This window comes from Triturus cristatus, chromosome 7 (genome assembly GCF_964204655.1).
Source record: "Triturus cristatus chromosome 7, aTriCri1.1, whole genome shotgun sequence".
NCBI lineage: Eukaryota > Metazoa > Chordata > Amphibia > Caudata > Salamandridae > Triturus > Triturus cristatus.
The window spans coordinates 1298191894-1298207286 of NC_140590.1; the positions used below are offsets into that span (position 1 = coordinate 1298191894).

The following is a 15393-nucleotide window of genomic DNA, read 5'->3' on the forward strand; positions in this document are numbered from 1 at the left end:
TCCACAAGTCTTTGAATGCATCTTTCTCCAAGCCCGATTCCATTCCTGAGCCCTGGCCCCCAGTAATGCTATTGTGGTGATACACAGCAGAAAGCAAGTTGCAGTTCAATGCAGCTTTCCTGTGAATTTTAACCATGAGGCTTGTTGTTTGTTGCCTCTACTCTTAAAGTTAGTCAGTAGTGGTCAAGTGGAGCTGCCTGGGAAATCCCCTTTCATGAAAGAACATTGGCTCCAAGATTGCCACAGGGTGCAGCTGTTTTCTCCAAGACACGTGCTGTTGAAACAAACAAGAGACTAATGCAAATCACAATGGACTACTGGGGGAAGCCTCTCAACAAATAAAATGGGCATTTTTAGCACTTACCTTTTCCTAGCCGCATTTAGTGTTAAGTAAATTCAAAAGTCTTAGATTGCAATCTTTACTACCTTTGACATAGTTCAATATTTGATTTCTATAAAGAACATTTACCATTCAACCATCCACAGAGTTATTAATGGAAAGCAAGTGACTCTGCATCACCTGACTGAGGGTAAAAACAAGTATGTGTAGTCTGTTTACTATGTTTATGGTACTGCTTGCACTCCGGGTGTTAGCCGCTGTCAGGCTGTCACTGCCATGGCAGCCCTCCTCTGGACTCCAGGACCTAGGCTTGCCCGGCAGTGATTGCTGCCCTGCTGGAAGCAGCAAATTACTATACAGCTGAAGCAGAAGGACCGGACATAGAGATCACGTTACAAGCAAATTATCCTGTCCAGTAATGCATGCTACTAGTTTTCAGTGTAGTCCTTCCTGCACCCTGTCTACCACAGCCCAAGGGCTCTGTTCTCCTTGTACCTGGTTCAGCGTAGCGTGTTACCAACTTGTCACGGAACCAAAGACAAGCAAGACAGCACTAGTTCCCACCCACAAGCCTCTAACTAAATTATCCACTTTAGCAGAAAAGAAGTTTGCTAGATAATCATCTCAAAAGTGAAAGTACCATCATTCAACTATACACCTAAAGATACGTGCCCAATACTATGTTGATACACGATGACAACATTGTGCTGTGCTGCTGGTCTAAAAGCTCCTAGTTCCCTTTTCTGGGTGGTGCATGTCTTTAGAGTGACATTTAGCGACTCTGAGAAAAATTCTTGTGCTCTGAAGCAGATCCTCTATTATCAGCATTATATATTTAATTGAATCGTATCTTCCTGCAAATACTTCATATTGTGCTTTCCCCTATTGCCCCTGGATAAATCAATTAATACCCTATGTTAGTTCTTGTCTTACGAAAAATTCCTGTCACTAATAATGGTGCTTGCAAAAAACAGAAGTTAATAATCCGATCCAGTTTTTGAGAAAAAACCTTTTGTTACATAAACCCCCTTTGTACTTCATAAACACAGTTCTAAAGTTATAATCACTTCTTTAGTATGATGTCACCTCTAAAAAATAGGTGCAGCATGGAAATCAACTCACTCAAATGCAGTTTAACTATATGATCTTCACCTAAACAGTAATGCAAAAGAAAATACACAATTGTAGAGCACGATGACCTGCGCCTTGAATTCTATCAAATTGTTGGACATATAGGAAACTTCGTCTCCCTATTTTACATTTTGAAAGAATTGTGAAATGCTTTGAAGACAGCTGTTATTTTTTAGCATGGCCTTGCAAAGATCCAAAACAATATCCATACATGATGAAACTCAAGCTATGCTGAAGTGCTCTTTCTCTCTTCCTGTCTTCTCTTCCCTTTGTAAAGCCAAGCTGGATTTCTTACAATGCGTCATGAATTCCAAGCGACCTTGTTCTTTGTAAGACTTAAGAAACCCGCTAACATTCATAAGATATTCATAAGATAGAAAATTTATAAGAATGGACCTGTCTTTGTGAGTGAGGAAACTGAATAAAAGGAATACTCATCTATGCAACCTATAATTCAACGTGACATATTACATCAGAGAATCGAATAACTGTCTGCGTGATTGCTCTGTAAGAAATTTGCTACCCTTAGAAGCAAAATAATAAATGGCCAGCATATCTAAGAATGCAATATTCAGTTGTGTTGCAACAAAGATCAGTTGGGAAACATTTACTCGAGCTCCAGTTCTCCATTTCCTTGGTTTCTAATGGCTGCAGCATACCATTCCCTGTTGTTTCTGTGTTTTATCAGTCTCCCATGGCCCAAGTACTGTTTTCATCCACTTTGTGGGACTCTTTTTACTTTTTCCTGCACAGCGCTTGCCCTGTTTGTCCTCCACCCTTTAACTAATCTCCCAGTGGCTGCATGCATTTCATTAACAAGCATGTTTCCAAAACCCCTCCCGCATTACCACCAGTTCAATTAAGTGATTTACCCAGAATTACAGGATGTTGAGCCACCCGGCGAGACGCAACCCTGTTCCAGCTTCAAGGTTGGCTCTCTAACGCTTGTGCTACACACACTGCTCAAATCGAAGATCAGTATATAAGATTGCTGGCACTCCTTTAGAACACACAATTGAAATGTGTTTCCTTTATGTATTCCACAGCAGCGCAGCCATCTTTTTTTGTATCATTTTTTTTTTTTTTACTTGTTCTGACTGTTGCTGATGCCTCGGGTCTCGTGAGCAACTGGGGGTGCTACGGATGTATCTACTGCAGAGAGTGTCCCAAGATAATTCAGTGACTTGAGTTGCACTCGGGTTGCTGCAGGTGCATCCAATTGTTGCAGGTCTTTACCGGCAGCTCGCAGTCTTTGGGTGGCACTGTCACTCTGTCCACTTGCTGTGCTCTAAAACATACCTTCTACCCACAACAAAGCAAGCTCTGGCATTTCCTTAGCAACAGACAGTAGAACACTTCGAACTGCCTACAGCAAGTAGAAAGCCTATGCCCATCCTGGCCAATGAGGAAAATGTGGTGACCATCTTAAATGATTTCTTAGTCTGTTTTCATTTCAGTCCTTCGTCAACATGCTTAGCCATAACACTAAAAATAAAAGTATGCAGCATTTTCAAGTAGAATGTGAGCAGATGGTTTTGTCTTCTTTGAAACTATTTTTCTTTACTTATTTAGTCATAACAGATACCATTTCTCGTACCTCTTCTGGCGATTTAGAAAACTGTATATTCTTGACAAAATCATGTAACATGTCACATTTGTACTGCTGAGGCCAAAATATTAATTTTTCACATGGCCACCGGATAAGGTGTAGAGGCTCGAACACTTCACGCTCAAGACAGAGCTGGCTGAGTTTAATCCTTTGGACGCTCTGTCTCCGCCCCGGTTGAGCGTGCTTGGTGGAGCAAGTGCTTGAAACACACTAAACAAATGTTCAGCACTCTCCTCCAACTAAAACGAGTATTTCAAATGTTCAAACGGTGGTTTTAAAGTACGGGACAATAGGGACTGCTCTTTAGCCAGACTACAAGGCTGAGTATCGGTCAGGGCTGAAAGTTTCTGAAAGTGTACAGTTCCAATCTTGCACTATGAACATTTTAAACTTCTTGACTGCAACGGCTTTCGCCGCACCCCCAGCCCTTTTTGGGATGTTTGGGCTTTGCCTCTCTGGATTTTACTCCACCCTTAACCTAATCTCCCCATAGCTGCACCCATTTCAAGTGTACTTGTCAGGTGCATGTATTTTTTTCTTTGTCCTCCGCCCGTTACCTAATCTCCCCACTTTATAGTACCACCAGTAACAGCACAATATATTGCCTTTCTCAAAAAACAAGTCATAACACTTTAACAGAGTTTCAGTAACTTATATCGCACAACTGCTCACCAAGCTACAACTTAACAAAAAACAGCTTATTATTAATCACATAGGCGAAACTTATTGCATTTACTAATGCTTGTTATGCTCCCAGCCCTATCCCCTCCCTGTACATATTACCCTTTTAATCCCTGCCACTTCCCATCCCTGTTATCCTCCAGGTCACTCTCACCATCCCTGTCAACCTGCCCATCCAAGTAATCCTCCCAGTCCCTGCAACAGCCCCAGTCCCTTTTCCACTTCCAAACCCCAACATAATGACATTCCTGTCACCCTTCCCTTGGCTGTCTCCCTCACAATTGATATCAGACCCCTTCCCTATCAGCCCTTCCCATCATTTTCACCTTTGGCACATTCATCACCCGTCCCATCCTTGTCACCCGTCCCATTCTTAGCACCTTGCCTATCCTTATTAAAGCACCCAGTCACTCTACCGATCCCTGTCACCACCCCTTCCCTATCACACTCTCAGTCAGTCACACTTCACTTCACTTTTCATCCTCAATCTCGTTTACCCAGCTTACCCTGGTCACCCTCTACGTCCCTGAAGCCTTCGTCTTCACTGTCACTCTCCCAATCATGGTCACACTTCCATTCCTATCGGCAGTCCTACCCCTGTCACGCTGACCATCCAAAATCATGTCACCATTCTCATCCCTAACACTAAGCTAGTCCCTGTCACTCTCAGCACCCGTCGCCCGCCCCGTGCCTAGCATCCTTCCTGTCACCGTCACACTTCCAGTCCCTATCATCCACCCCTCCATGTAATTCTCTGTCCCTTCTTTCGCCCTCCTATTCTATTCTTTCTATCCCTGTTACTCTCCCATTACCTGTTGCACTCCAGTTCTCTATCACATTGCAGTCCCTGCCACGCTTTGTCAGTGACCCGTCATTCCTGAAGCCAGCCTTGGGCCATATCTGGCTACATTAGGTGCCCCCCTGACATAATGGTGGCAGTTCCTGGCACATTCAGGGCATTTTAGTTGAATTGTCCTGAAAAATGCATAGCCGTGTCCCAGTTTTTCAAAGTTTTCTTGGAGAGGGTAAATATATAATAAGTGCTCCTTTATAGCTCATGTCTGTTTTAGATAGTTGCACTATTTGGGCCCATTTACATTATTTTTTGAGCGAACGCACCACCCCCTTCCCTGAACACCAATGAGGCAATGATCACTTGCACATTTTGCTTTCTTGCAGTGTTCAATTCATATCGGGTATTTAAACCACCCTCACAGCAATTAGACCTTTCCAGCCTCCACTGTTGACTGCTGCCTTTCACGTCACCACTATTTTGACTGACCATAGCTACCCTTGGGGAGCACTTGGCCACCTCTGACATGGAAACGTTACCCCGCCACTATTTGAACTTTTTTGGTGTGATGGAGACAAACAAAGTCACACTCTTGGATTTCATTGATGTAATGACACGATTTGGTTTGGGTCAAATACACTCTTCCCTAACTTCAGCACCCTCACTTTAGGAATAATGGAGCGATTTCCCTCAAGCTTCTCCAGCCAATGGCTTCCCTCGCCCATACAGTGATAGCTTTGATGGGCCTGCCCCATTAGCTATCATTGGTTCCATGGCCAGAAGGTAGACAGTGACTGTGCGAACCCCTTACATACTCAAGCTAATGCATACATGAGTGGTGTGCCTTCTTTCTGACTCTTCGAGCTCTGGGTGGCTCCTGAAATAAAAAGCAAAATTTCAGGCATGAAGGGCCTCCGGTTGGATAAACATTCAACCATGAACAATCAAGAAGCCGAGACTTCGAAAACATCCAACATGTCTGAAAAGAGAATAGCTAAGGAATAAAGCAATGGCTAAAAATATGAAGAGGATAAAGTTAAGGTAGGCATGAACACCGCATTTAAAGGTGCAGAGGCTCTGCCCTGGCGGGTGGGAGTTGGGTGTTGAGGAGATTGGGGGGAGTCAGTAGGAGTTTGGGTTAAATACAGTAGGAAAGGAGGGATTTCCAAGGTTGTAAGATGATTTAACGTTTGCTTTCAGAGGTGGGTGGATTTTCTACTTAAAGGATAATTTGTAAGTTAATTGAACATGGTGCGCTTTTAGGATAATTTGCCCATTTACAAGTCAAAATCTAGTAGGACTTAAAGGCTACTATATAACACATAGGAGCCTGCAATCCGTGCATAACATTTTGTCTCTAGTTTCCATTTAATACATAGGATTCTGGAATCCCTGTATAAAAACTTGTCTCTAATTTCTTTATAATAGTTGACTTGTGATGCACACAGTCGCCAATTCTAAAGAAATAATATCAGAACTCAATTTATAATAACTTATCATAGTTACGTTTTCACATTACAATGCATGCTGCCAGAGCCAGCAGCTGAGAGGAAAGGCAGGCCAGGTCACGAAGCATAATCAAGAGGTTTAGAGATAGTAAACCAAAATGTTGCTTTTATTTCTGCTCTATTTTTCTAGCTGTACAGTGACAAGCAGACTAGGTAATCATAGAAAAGTTAGAATCTTTCTGCATGTTTCTACTGAGCATTTTTTCAATAAACTGACTTGCATTAAACTGATTCTAATATATTTCTCAACAAATATCTAATAGCTTTTTGGTGTGTTTAATTATACAATGAAGATTCTATTTTTATTCTCCGTGTTTGCAAACATGCTGTCTTTGCTATGAATGAGCTATGCAGCAAGGATTTCAGTGGTTTGTGGTAATGGTGTGACCTTGTATTATAAGGAATAAAGTACCCCCTGCTGTAGTTGATAAAGATATGCTGCTTCGTTTCTCTATACAGTCATGCAACTCCATGGTGACTTATAATATCCTTATAATGTGCACCGGGGTGCTTTCTTTCATATGTAATACATGGGAGCTGCGATCCCTGCATAGAAACCTGCCTGTAATTTCCTTATAACAGCAGCGTTGTGACATCTCTATGTAGCTGTTCAACTTGATTAAAGTATGATGACTGCTGCCAGAGCCAGTAGCCAAGGTGAAAGGCAAGTCGAAGAATGGTAATTACTGGCTTTCCCTTTTCTTGATCTGCAGTAGCGGTCCGTGGAGGGAGTTCCGTGGAGCGGTGAGGCGGTGAGGCGGGACGGGGGAGGGGCAGGGTGGGGAAATGTAAACACCGGAATATGGATGAACGGAGGTAAGTACACATTTAAATAAATAAAACGAATTTCGTTGCGTGCGCTGCATCGCATTTTGCGATGCAGCGCGCGCAAAGGAATTCGTTTTATTTATTTAAATGTGTACTTACCTCCGTTCATCCATATTCTGGTGTTGACATTTCCCCACCCTGCCCATTCTCCGCCCCGCCTCACCGCCCCACGGAACTCCCTCCACGGACCGCTACTGTTGATCTGTTTTTTATAAAATGAAGTAATCAGCAGAAAGAAGACATTTATTGCAGCTTGTTGATTTTTTGCACTATATGTCAATACCGGAGAGAGAATTTCTGTGCTTGATTCTGCACATTCTAAGCTACAGCTTTTTCTTATATAATTTTCATTAGACTTGATTCAACATCTTTTTGCAAAATATTTCTAACTGCTCTTTGGTGTGTTCAGTTTCGCACTACAGATTCTGTTTTGATTCTATGTGTCTATAACTGTACTGTCTCTTTAATATGAAAAAGCAAGCGCCACGGATTTACATGGTTTGTGGGAAGAATGTTGGTGTGACCAAGTATTGTAAGGAACAAGGCACTCCTGGCCATATGTTAAGAGGATATAGCATGTGAAGTTCGGAATGATATGACCTCAAAGGAATTCATACCATGGCCTTGTTTCTCTATATGGTCACGGAACTCCTCAGTGACTTTCACTATGCTATAGAGCAGTAGCGGCTGGTGAACTTTGAAAGTGGAGAGGCGTAAGGACCAGTCCTAGCCTGACTTCCCTCAGTTTCCTCCCGCTATTTTTTGTTTTGTTATATGGTGTGAAAATGAGTTATATGTATTACAGGCTGCTTAGAAGCTGTGTTTATGCAAGGTAAAATTGCCTATCATAGGATATACAAAGCAAAAGCCATGCACACCAAAGACAAACAAAAATGTATAGGCTCGGGCAGAAATGCTAATACTCAAATTATCACAGGCCTAGAGAGATTACATCTGATCAGAGATCAGACAGCAGTTGTGGTCAGATCATTGAACCTTTAGGAATAAATATGATACATTTCCTCTACAGATATTATGAAATAGCCATGGCAGTGCCCTCTGATACAAATTATTAAAATCAGATTCCCTGATACGTGAAGGAATTACATTTTTTTGGTCTAGTGGATACACTGTGATTATGCCAACACATCTGGTGCCAACTGAAACTTAACAGAAGCATTAATGTGCTGATCAGGTAACTCAGTGGGTTGAGCCCCTTCTGGAAACGTTTTAACTCTGGCAAGGAAGTCTCACAATTGTGTTAATCCATACAGTGTATGCCTTTGCAGTTGGGAAAATATTTCACAGCAAGGGACAAACTGTTTTGTGGGTGCTGCACAATTCATCACAAGTGTAGGCTGTTAGGACATGAAAAGGACATAGAGGACCCTGTTACAAATTAGGCCTGGTGGTCAAGTGTTTAAAGCACTATGTAATTTTAACAATGCAATGAAGTTCATTGTGCGAGGTATAGAAAAATGTATTTAACTTTAGAAAATCCCATTGTCTATCATCACTGCCTGATAGTCATTAGCATTTCTTAGTAACTGTGCAGACCCTCAGGAAGCACCCCGCTGTTTATCTTCCATCGGTTTTCTATGTGGGCTGAATACTCGAGAGCAACCCATATTTAAGAAAATATTTTTCTGCTTTCCTTGAAGTGTCCGACCACAGCTGTACATAATAAAAGCATACTTTTCACTTCATTGGCAAGCAGGTAATCAATCAGTCGCTTGTTAAGCGCGACTACTCATCCGTAAGGGTCTCAAGGCGCTGGGGGGGGGGTGGTTAGCAGGCTCCAGTACATTAAGGGGGGGGAGGTTCTGTCGAAGAGCCAGGTTTTGAGGTTTCTTGCGAAGATGGGAAGCGATGTTGTCTGTCTGAGGGGGAGCTGAAGGGCGTTCCAGGCTCGGGCCACGAGGAAGGAGGAGGAGCGGCCTCCTGATCTGGTCTTTCTGGTGCGGGGAACCATGGCGTAGGAGAGCTGGGCTGATCGTAGGGTCCTCTGGGGTGCGTGGAATTTGAGTCGGCTGTTCAGGTATGCTGGTCCGGTCCCGTGGAGGGCCTTGTGGGCATGGGTGAGCATCTTGAAGGTGACTCTAGCTCCGATGGGGAGCTACTGGAGTGTGCGTAGGTGCTGGGAGATGTGGCAGTGTCTTGGCAGGTCGAGGACCAGGTAACATGCCTGTCAAAAGCCCATCACCACTATGCACAGAAAACGTACTCATTAGTAAAACGCAAATGTTTTCCTTTAACAACATTATTGAAAAGGTTAAAAGAAAAACATTTTGCGGTTTCCTCTTCCAACACCTAACAGTTCAAAAGGCCTGGCACTGCTATTATTCACGTTTGTAAGCTTGCATCTCACTGTGACCCACGCATATTTAAACACACATTCACTGGACCCATCCCATACCCAGACTATGTAACTCTCCCGATGTATAAGCAGTGATTTTTTTTTCCAAACTTGTTTTTAAACAAGCAGTGATTTTTAACTCACTGCTTACTGCTCAAGGCTGGCTGCCCCGAGGAACTTCCAGCCAGGGACCACGTGGCGCTAGGCCTCACCTACCTAGCAGTGCCAATCAGAACAGCCGTGGCAAGGAGGGGGGTTCTTTGATGAGATAGCAGGATGACGATGGGAGCCTCAGAGGAGCTGATAAGGTTCCCGAATCCCGATGGGAAATATTAAGGACCAGAGGGGAGATTAGAGAGAAATAAGGTCAGGAAACAAAAACCGAAGGCAAATGAAACCAGGCAGAGACCTCTAAGGCAGCTTGATACATGAGGAGGCAGGAGGCACTTGTACTCACCTTTCAGCTTGTACTGGACCTCATCAAATGCTCCGTGCTCTGGTAGCATGTGAGTCGGGAAACTGATGGGCCACACTGAGGGCTGACTGGAGACGACTGAGATCCAAAGGATGAACAGGAGGCAAAAGCCTTCCATAAGGGACGTGAAAATCCCGCCTCCTATTCTCATAGGCTGACAGTATCAAGGGTCAGCCAGTCAGAGGAGGAGGCAAGATCCTAGAAGGATATTCTCAACTACGTCACAGATCCAGGCTAGCTGAGTGCTCGACCGGAGCCCTGGAAAAACTGCTGCTTTAGGCAGCACCTCGTTGCCCTCACCTCTGCCTCACAGGTGCACACTGCACATGCAGGATTTGGGAGATATTGAAGTTGTACACCTCGCATGCGCAGCATGTGTTTGTATGTAGCTGGGCTGCACTGCTACTTCCAGACCTGACAGTACTGCCTCAGATCAGTCTTTTAATCTCCTTCTCCTTCCCTCAAGACTGGTGGGGCTCCACCCCCTACGCCCTCATGCAGGAACTGCCCCTGCAATAGAGGGCCCGATTCACAGACCCTCCGCACTTGTGGAGGAGCCTCTGCAATTGTGGCAGGATCTCCGCACTGATGGCAGGATCTCTGCAATGAGAAACTGCAGTGCGTAGATCCCGCCACGAGTGCAGAACCTTTGCCACAAGTGCAGAGGCTCTTTATGAATCGAGCCCCAAGGTATAGCAGGGGGGTACTTTATCGCATATATATTTAGCGGAGGCTAGACAAAGGAAGACTCCTCCCGCTAATATTGCTGATGCATTTGCAAAACATTCCCACTGGTGCCAATAAATCCAGGCTTTGGGAGGTAAGAGTAAAACATTTTGCAAACTTCAATCAGCAGCAAGCAGTGCTCTCCTTAAGAGTACTGTCCAGCTACTGTCAGTTGACCATGAAAGCTACTCTCCATGGCCGGGACTTGCTAGGCCTCGGCTGTGTAAGAAGGTTAACACATAATGAGGACGAGGAGGCAAAAGGCCTGTACAAAGCCCTTGGCCTGTTCACACAGTGCATGGCTACAGGCTGTATGCCACAGGGCGAGAGCACACAATGTTTCCAAAGGTTGTGCCATTTGACCACTGGATTCAGCTTGCAGGCATGGGAAGCAGGAGGAAGGTGACACTGAAGGCCATGACCTGTGTTTCTTGGGCAGAGCCACAGCCAGTGTACAAGAGACACAGGGGGAATAGTGGGCACAAAATGTGGCCAAATGCCATGCCCTAAGAGCCCATGAAATATTAGGCTGCAGTGCACACAAGTACTGGAAAAATAGGTAGCAGGTGCTAAGGATAAAAAGGGTAGTGGGAACAGGGCATACTCCATTGGTACTTCAGTGACGTATCAGGTGCAGGAAGCAGCCAAGTGCACACACTCAGCATGGATTTTTTGGGCACATGCAAGCGGTGCTTAATTTGTTTTTTTTTTAAAAAGTGCCAGGGCTCTTGTCAGGCGGCCACTGCAGCTTGTACGACACATTGCCCCTGCTATGATAGTTGCACCAAAACTACTAACCCTCAAACTCCTACAAGTGTGACAATTCAGACTATTTCAGACCCCCAAAGCTATAAGATTGGCTTTGGCTGCAGGTAATTGTCGTTTTGAATGAATATAGCATTAATGAACTGTTGTTGTGGTCATCTCTAAATTAGCTAGTCAGAGCCAGCTTGTGACAAGCTGTCACTTTCTCCGGTGCTGAAAATCAAGTGCCGGTGCTGAGCACCGGAAACCACCGGCTCAAATTAAGCACTTCATGGAAGACTTTTCTGTTCCTGCTCTGTGAATAGGGGAAGTGGGGCATGCCTACATTCGAGTGGAAATGGAAAAACACTTTATCCTGCACGTGCCATATAAGTAAGAGTGAAGCAGTATCTGTTGTTAACTGGGCTGTTTTGTCATTCAACCATCCATGCAGTGTTAAAGAAGACTTCCTCTGTTGTGCATCAGCACTGTGAATTTATGGCATTAGCAAATATACAAATATTTTAGCTCAAATATTCGAACCTTGAGCTGAAAGTGGAATCCCAGAAGTGGGAAAAAGTAGGAAACATTTATAAGATCTTGTGATAGGGATGTGGATATGGTAGGATTAGAGGTCGAGCGATATCAGGACCTTCAATGGATGAGGGGTAAGATTTTCTGCAATGTCCACCTTGAAGTGGGTACTCATACAAGAAATTTCTATCTGGCCAAAGTTGCAATGATCTAGGAGTCCCCTCAAGATCTCTGGACAATTAATACAACTGAATGTATCTCCAGATTCTGTTGGTGAGAAGACTTGTTCATTGAAAAGTTACTATATTCTACCCGCTGGGTTTTACTCTTGGGACAGTCCATGGCTATGTTGTCTGAATGAGCCATACATCTGGTGGTGGTGGGATATTGGATATCCCCTTTTAAATGATCCCAGAAGACAGCACTCTTAGATACCCAGCATAGTTGCACCATTCCAGATAGCCAGAATCCCTATCTCAACATGCACAGTGAGTGCTACAAAATCATCTTGGCAGCCAAAGTGCCTTTCCAATACCCCTCCCACGCCGTTCCCTAGAACCTATGCTTTCATACACTATCCAGTGACTTAGGCAATTGTCATAATCAGTGCTCCTTTACCATCTCTCACCACCAGTGCTCCTACAGGTTACCAAAAGATACTTTTCAGCCATGCCTCGTGTTATTTTTTCATGAGAATGCTTATCTGTTCTTGTGTCTTGCCCTCAGGTTGCAGCTGACCTTGGACAAAATGGCGCCAGGCAGTAATTGCCGGCCAGGACAGTCCTTGTTCTGGAGATGGTGGTTGATCAGCACAGCTCTAACGGAGACATTCCTCTTCTCAGGAGTCCTTTTGGGATGGAACGCTTTGCTGCCTATGCTCAAGTCTCTGGGAGTCTACTCCGACCTCTGTGACCTAGGTAAGTCATTTTCCACTTGTAATCTACTTAAGGAAGGGAGCAGCTTAATCAGTCAAGCCTCTGTACAGTGTTGATGCCAGATTTACAGGTATGACAGGTTCACCATGGGTCAATGGTTCTTGCTGAATAATGAACTTTCAAAAATTGATAATACTGAAGTGGGGAGATTAGAACTTCATAGCATTCAAAGAAACTGAATGACACCCCTTAGACAGGGATGAAAAAGTGACGTACAACTTAGAACAGTCAAAGTATGAGTCCCTTGGTCTGCAAAGTCTCTGGACGAGGACAGACTACTGAAGGAAAGTTCTTATAATGAGGGCAACATAATACCTTCTGGGTTCTTCTTAGAGCAATGACAGGAACGGCCTTCAGAGTTTCTGATACACTCTGCCAGCTATTAACACGGTTAATCATTTTACCCTCCAGAGAATCTCATTTCCTAGATTTGTCAATTATGTTGATCTCAGTAGTCTCTTTAGTTTCTCAAAGAGTTCTATGTGACAGAACACCAACAGAAAAGGTTAATGTCAGTGAAGCCGAGTGTCTACATCATAGCTCTACAGAATGGAATTTCTACTCAGTGATGCCTGCAATATTTCCCAGATCTCAAGAGGGACAGAAGAGCACTACTCCACTACCACGTTATCTTCAAACTGCCTTGAGATTCCCTCACAATTCTGTGTGAAAGAAACACTCCCAAAATTAAGTAAGCTTATCGACACTTGAATTTTGAAGAGTTCTATGAGAGGGGTTGTAGGAAAGTAGGATCTACTTCTTATGGTTATCCCCACATATTTTGCTTGATGTTACACTGTTTTTGGCTAGTCTGACTGGGATCCTGCTAATCAGGATCCCAGTCTAGCTGCTTTTTCCCTAAAATGTTATGTCATGTACTTAGGTACACTCCAGATTGGATACTGGGGTACCCTTATCAGTTCCCAGTTTATGGTACACATGTACCCAGGGCATAGGTACCCCAGAGGCCTCCCATGGGCTGAAGCATGTATTATGCCACCCATGAGAGGCCATGCAAAATGGAACCAGAGGCCTGCCATTGCAGCCTGTGTAAGATGGTGCATGCACCACTTACTTTGGATATAGGTGTACCATATCTATAGGTCACTACACTTAAAACCTATAAGTCACCCCTATAGCAGGCCATGACAATCTTGAAGGCAGGATGCTGGGTTTTGAGCGAGAGGGTGCCCCTGCATGAGCAGAGCACCCCTGCAGCCTTCGGAGACTATTCTCCCGGGATGTCGGTGATGCAGCCTGACATATAGGTAGATGTGTATTATATGCTCGCGTAAAATGCTGCCTCGAAAACGGCTGCAACACACCATGTCATGTTTCGTATCAAACACCTTGGAATCATACCTCCACACCGGTAACCGGTGTGGGAGGTATTGTTACACCCTTCTGAAGTGAGCTTCGTGGGGTCCCTGGTGTTCCTGGTACCAGCCTTCTCGACCCAGACAGCACAAAATGGTTGCTGCCGACCAGAGACACATTTCTGTCCTCCTGCTGCTGAGCCAAGCTCGAGCAAAGGAAGGCATTACAATAGGCATCCTGTCAGAGGTAGGTGTGACCACCTCCCAGACAGGATTTAGTGTATTTGAGCTGGGTGGGGGCACTTCCAAAGTGCCTGAAAGTCTGCACGAGGGGCACATTTGGTGTCCCTGTGCATAGTCCAGTTCAAACCAGTCCTGGGAGCCGTTGGCTCCTGCTCTGGCGTGAAACTGGACAAAGGACATGGGAGTAACCTCCCCACTGTCCTGACCCTCCCCTGGGAGGGTTCCCTGAATCTGTCCAACCCTCTCCCGTGGGTACAAAAGGGTTTACCTGGCTGTAGGACCCTATATTCGATGTGGACAAGATTCGGATCAAGAAACCCCTGACCTTCGACCATCTGGACAGGACACTCTGGACTTTGCTGGATTTCGACTTAGCCCGACTTCGTCTCCCTCTCCAACCAAAGCATATCTTCTGTGCCCGTGCATCATACACGCTCCGTGCAGGACCTGTGGAGCATCAAGGACAACTGAAGTATCCCTCTTGGGGTGAAGGAGTCACTCCTTCTGCAATTTGCAGACACCGTGGTGCAACTAACCAGTTGGCTGATCCTGAGATCCTGCAGGCTCTGAAGGCTCCAGCAACACAGGAGGTTGGTTCCTCTGTTCCTTGAGGTCGAGCTGCCCTCTAACTGAGTTTGAGGCCAGTATCCCTCGTGGGGACCGCATAACCCAATCCCCTGTGCATCGTGTACTTTTGTAAGTGCATTTGCTTGTTGGCGTTCCCCAACTAAGTGCATTGGGCTATCGATCGCCCCCACCTCTGCGCACATTTTGTACAAAGGACTCTGGCCTCCTTGCAATATGTGCCCTGCAAGCTGTGACTTTGTGAAACTGCTAGAGGCCCCCTCGTGACTCACGTGCCTTCGGCCTGTAGGTCCATTTGAGGGACAACACTACTTTTCCTGGGCTCCCCTGGTTGCTCCAGGCCTGCCCTGACTCCCCTTACTATAGTGAGTCATCTGGTCCTTGCTGGGCCAGGCCGTAACCTTCCTAATCCTTAGTGGGTTACCGCTGCCAAGGCCTGTTGGTGCTCCTGCCGGACACCGACCCCTCAGCACTCAACATCCTTCATGCATCCTTCATGGGACAGCTCGTATCCGGCTCCTGGTCGTACCCGACATTTCCTGGTCCCTGCAGCTGTAGAGTCAAGGTCTCCTTCCTCACACCTGAAGCA

The 15393-nt window shown here is 45.1% G+C and overlaps 1 protein-coding gene across 3 annotated transcripts in view; it reads left to right on the forward strand.

The window, feature by feature from the left end:
• The window catches only part of LOC146811936 (large neutral amino acids transporter small subunit 4-like), a 356611-nt gene that overhangs the window by 75105 nt on the left and 266113 nt on the right, over positions 1–15393 (forward strand). For all 3 annotated transcript variants that reach the window (XM_085618902.1, XM_085618904.1, XM_085618903.1), the window contains exon 2: positions 12452–12642. In XM_085618902.1, coding sequence (XP_085475028.1) covers positions 12474–12642 — 169 coding nt within the window. In that variant the 5' untranslated portion in view covers positions 12452–12473. The remainder of the gene's footprint in view (positions 1–12451; positions 12643–15393) is intronic.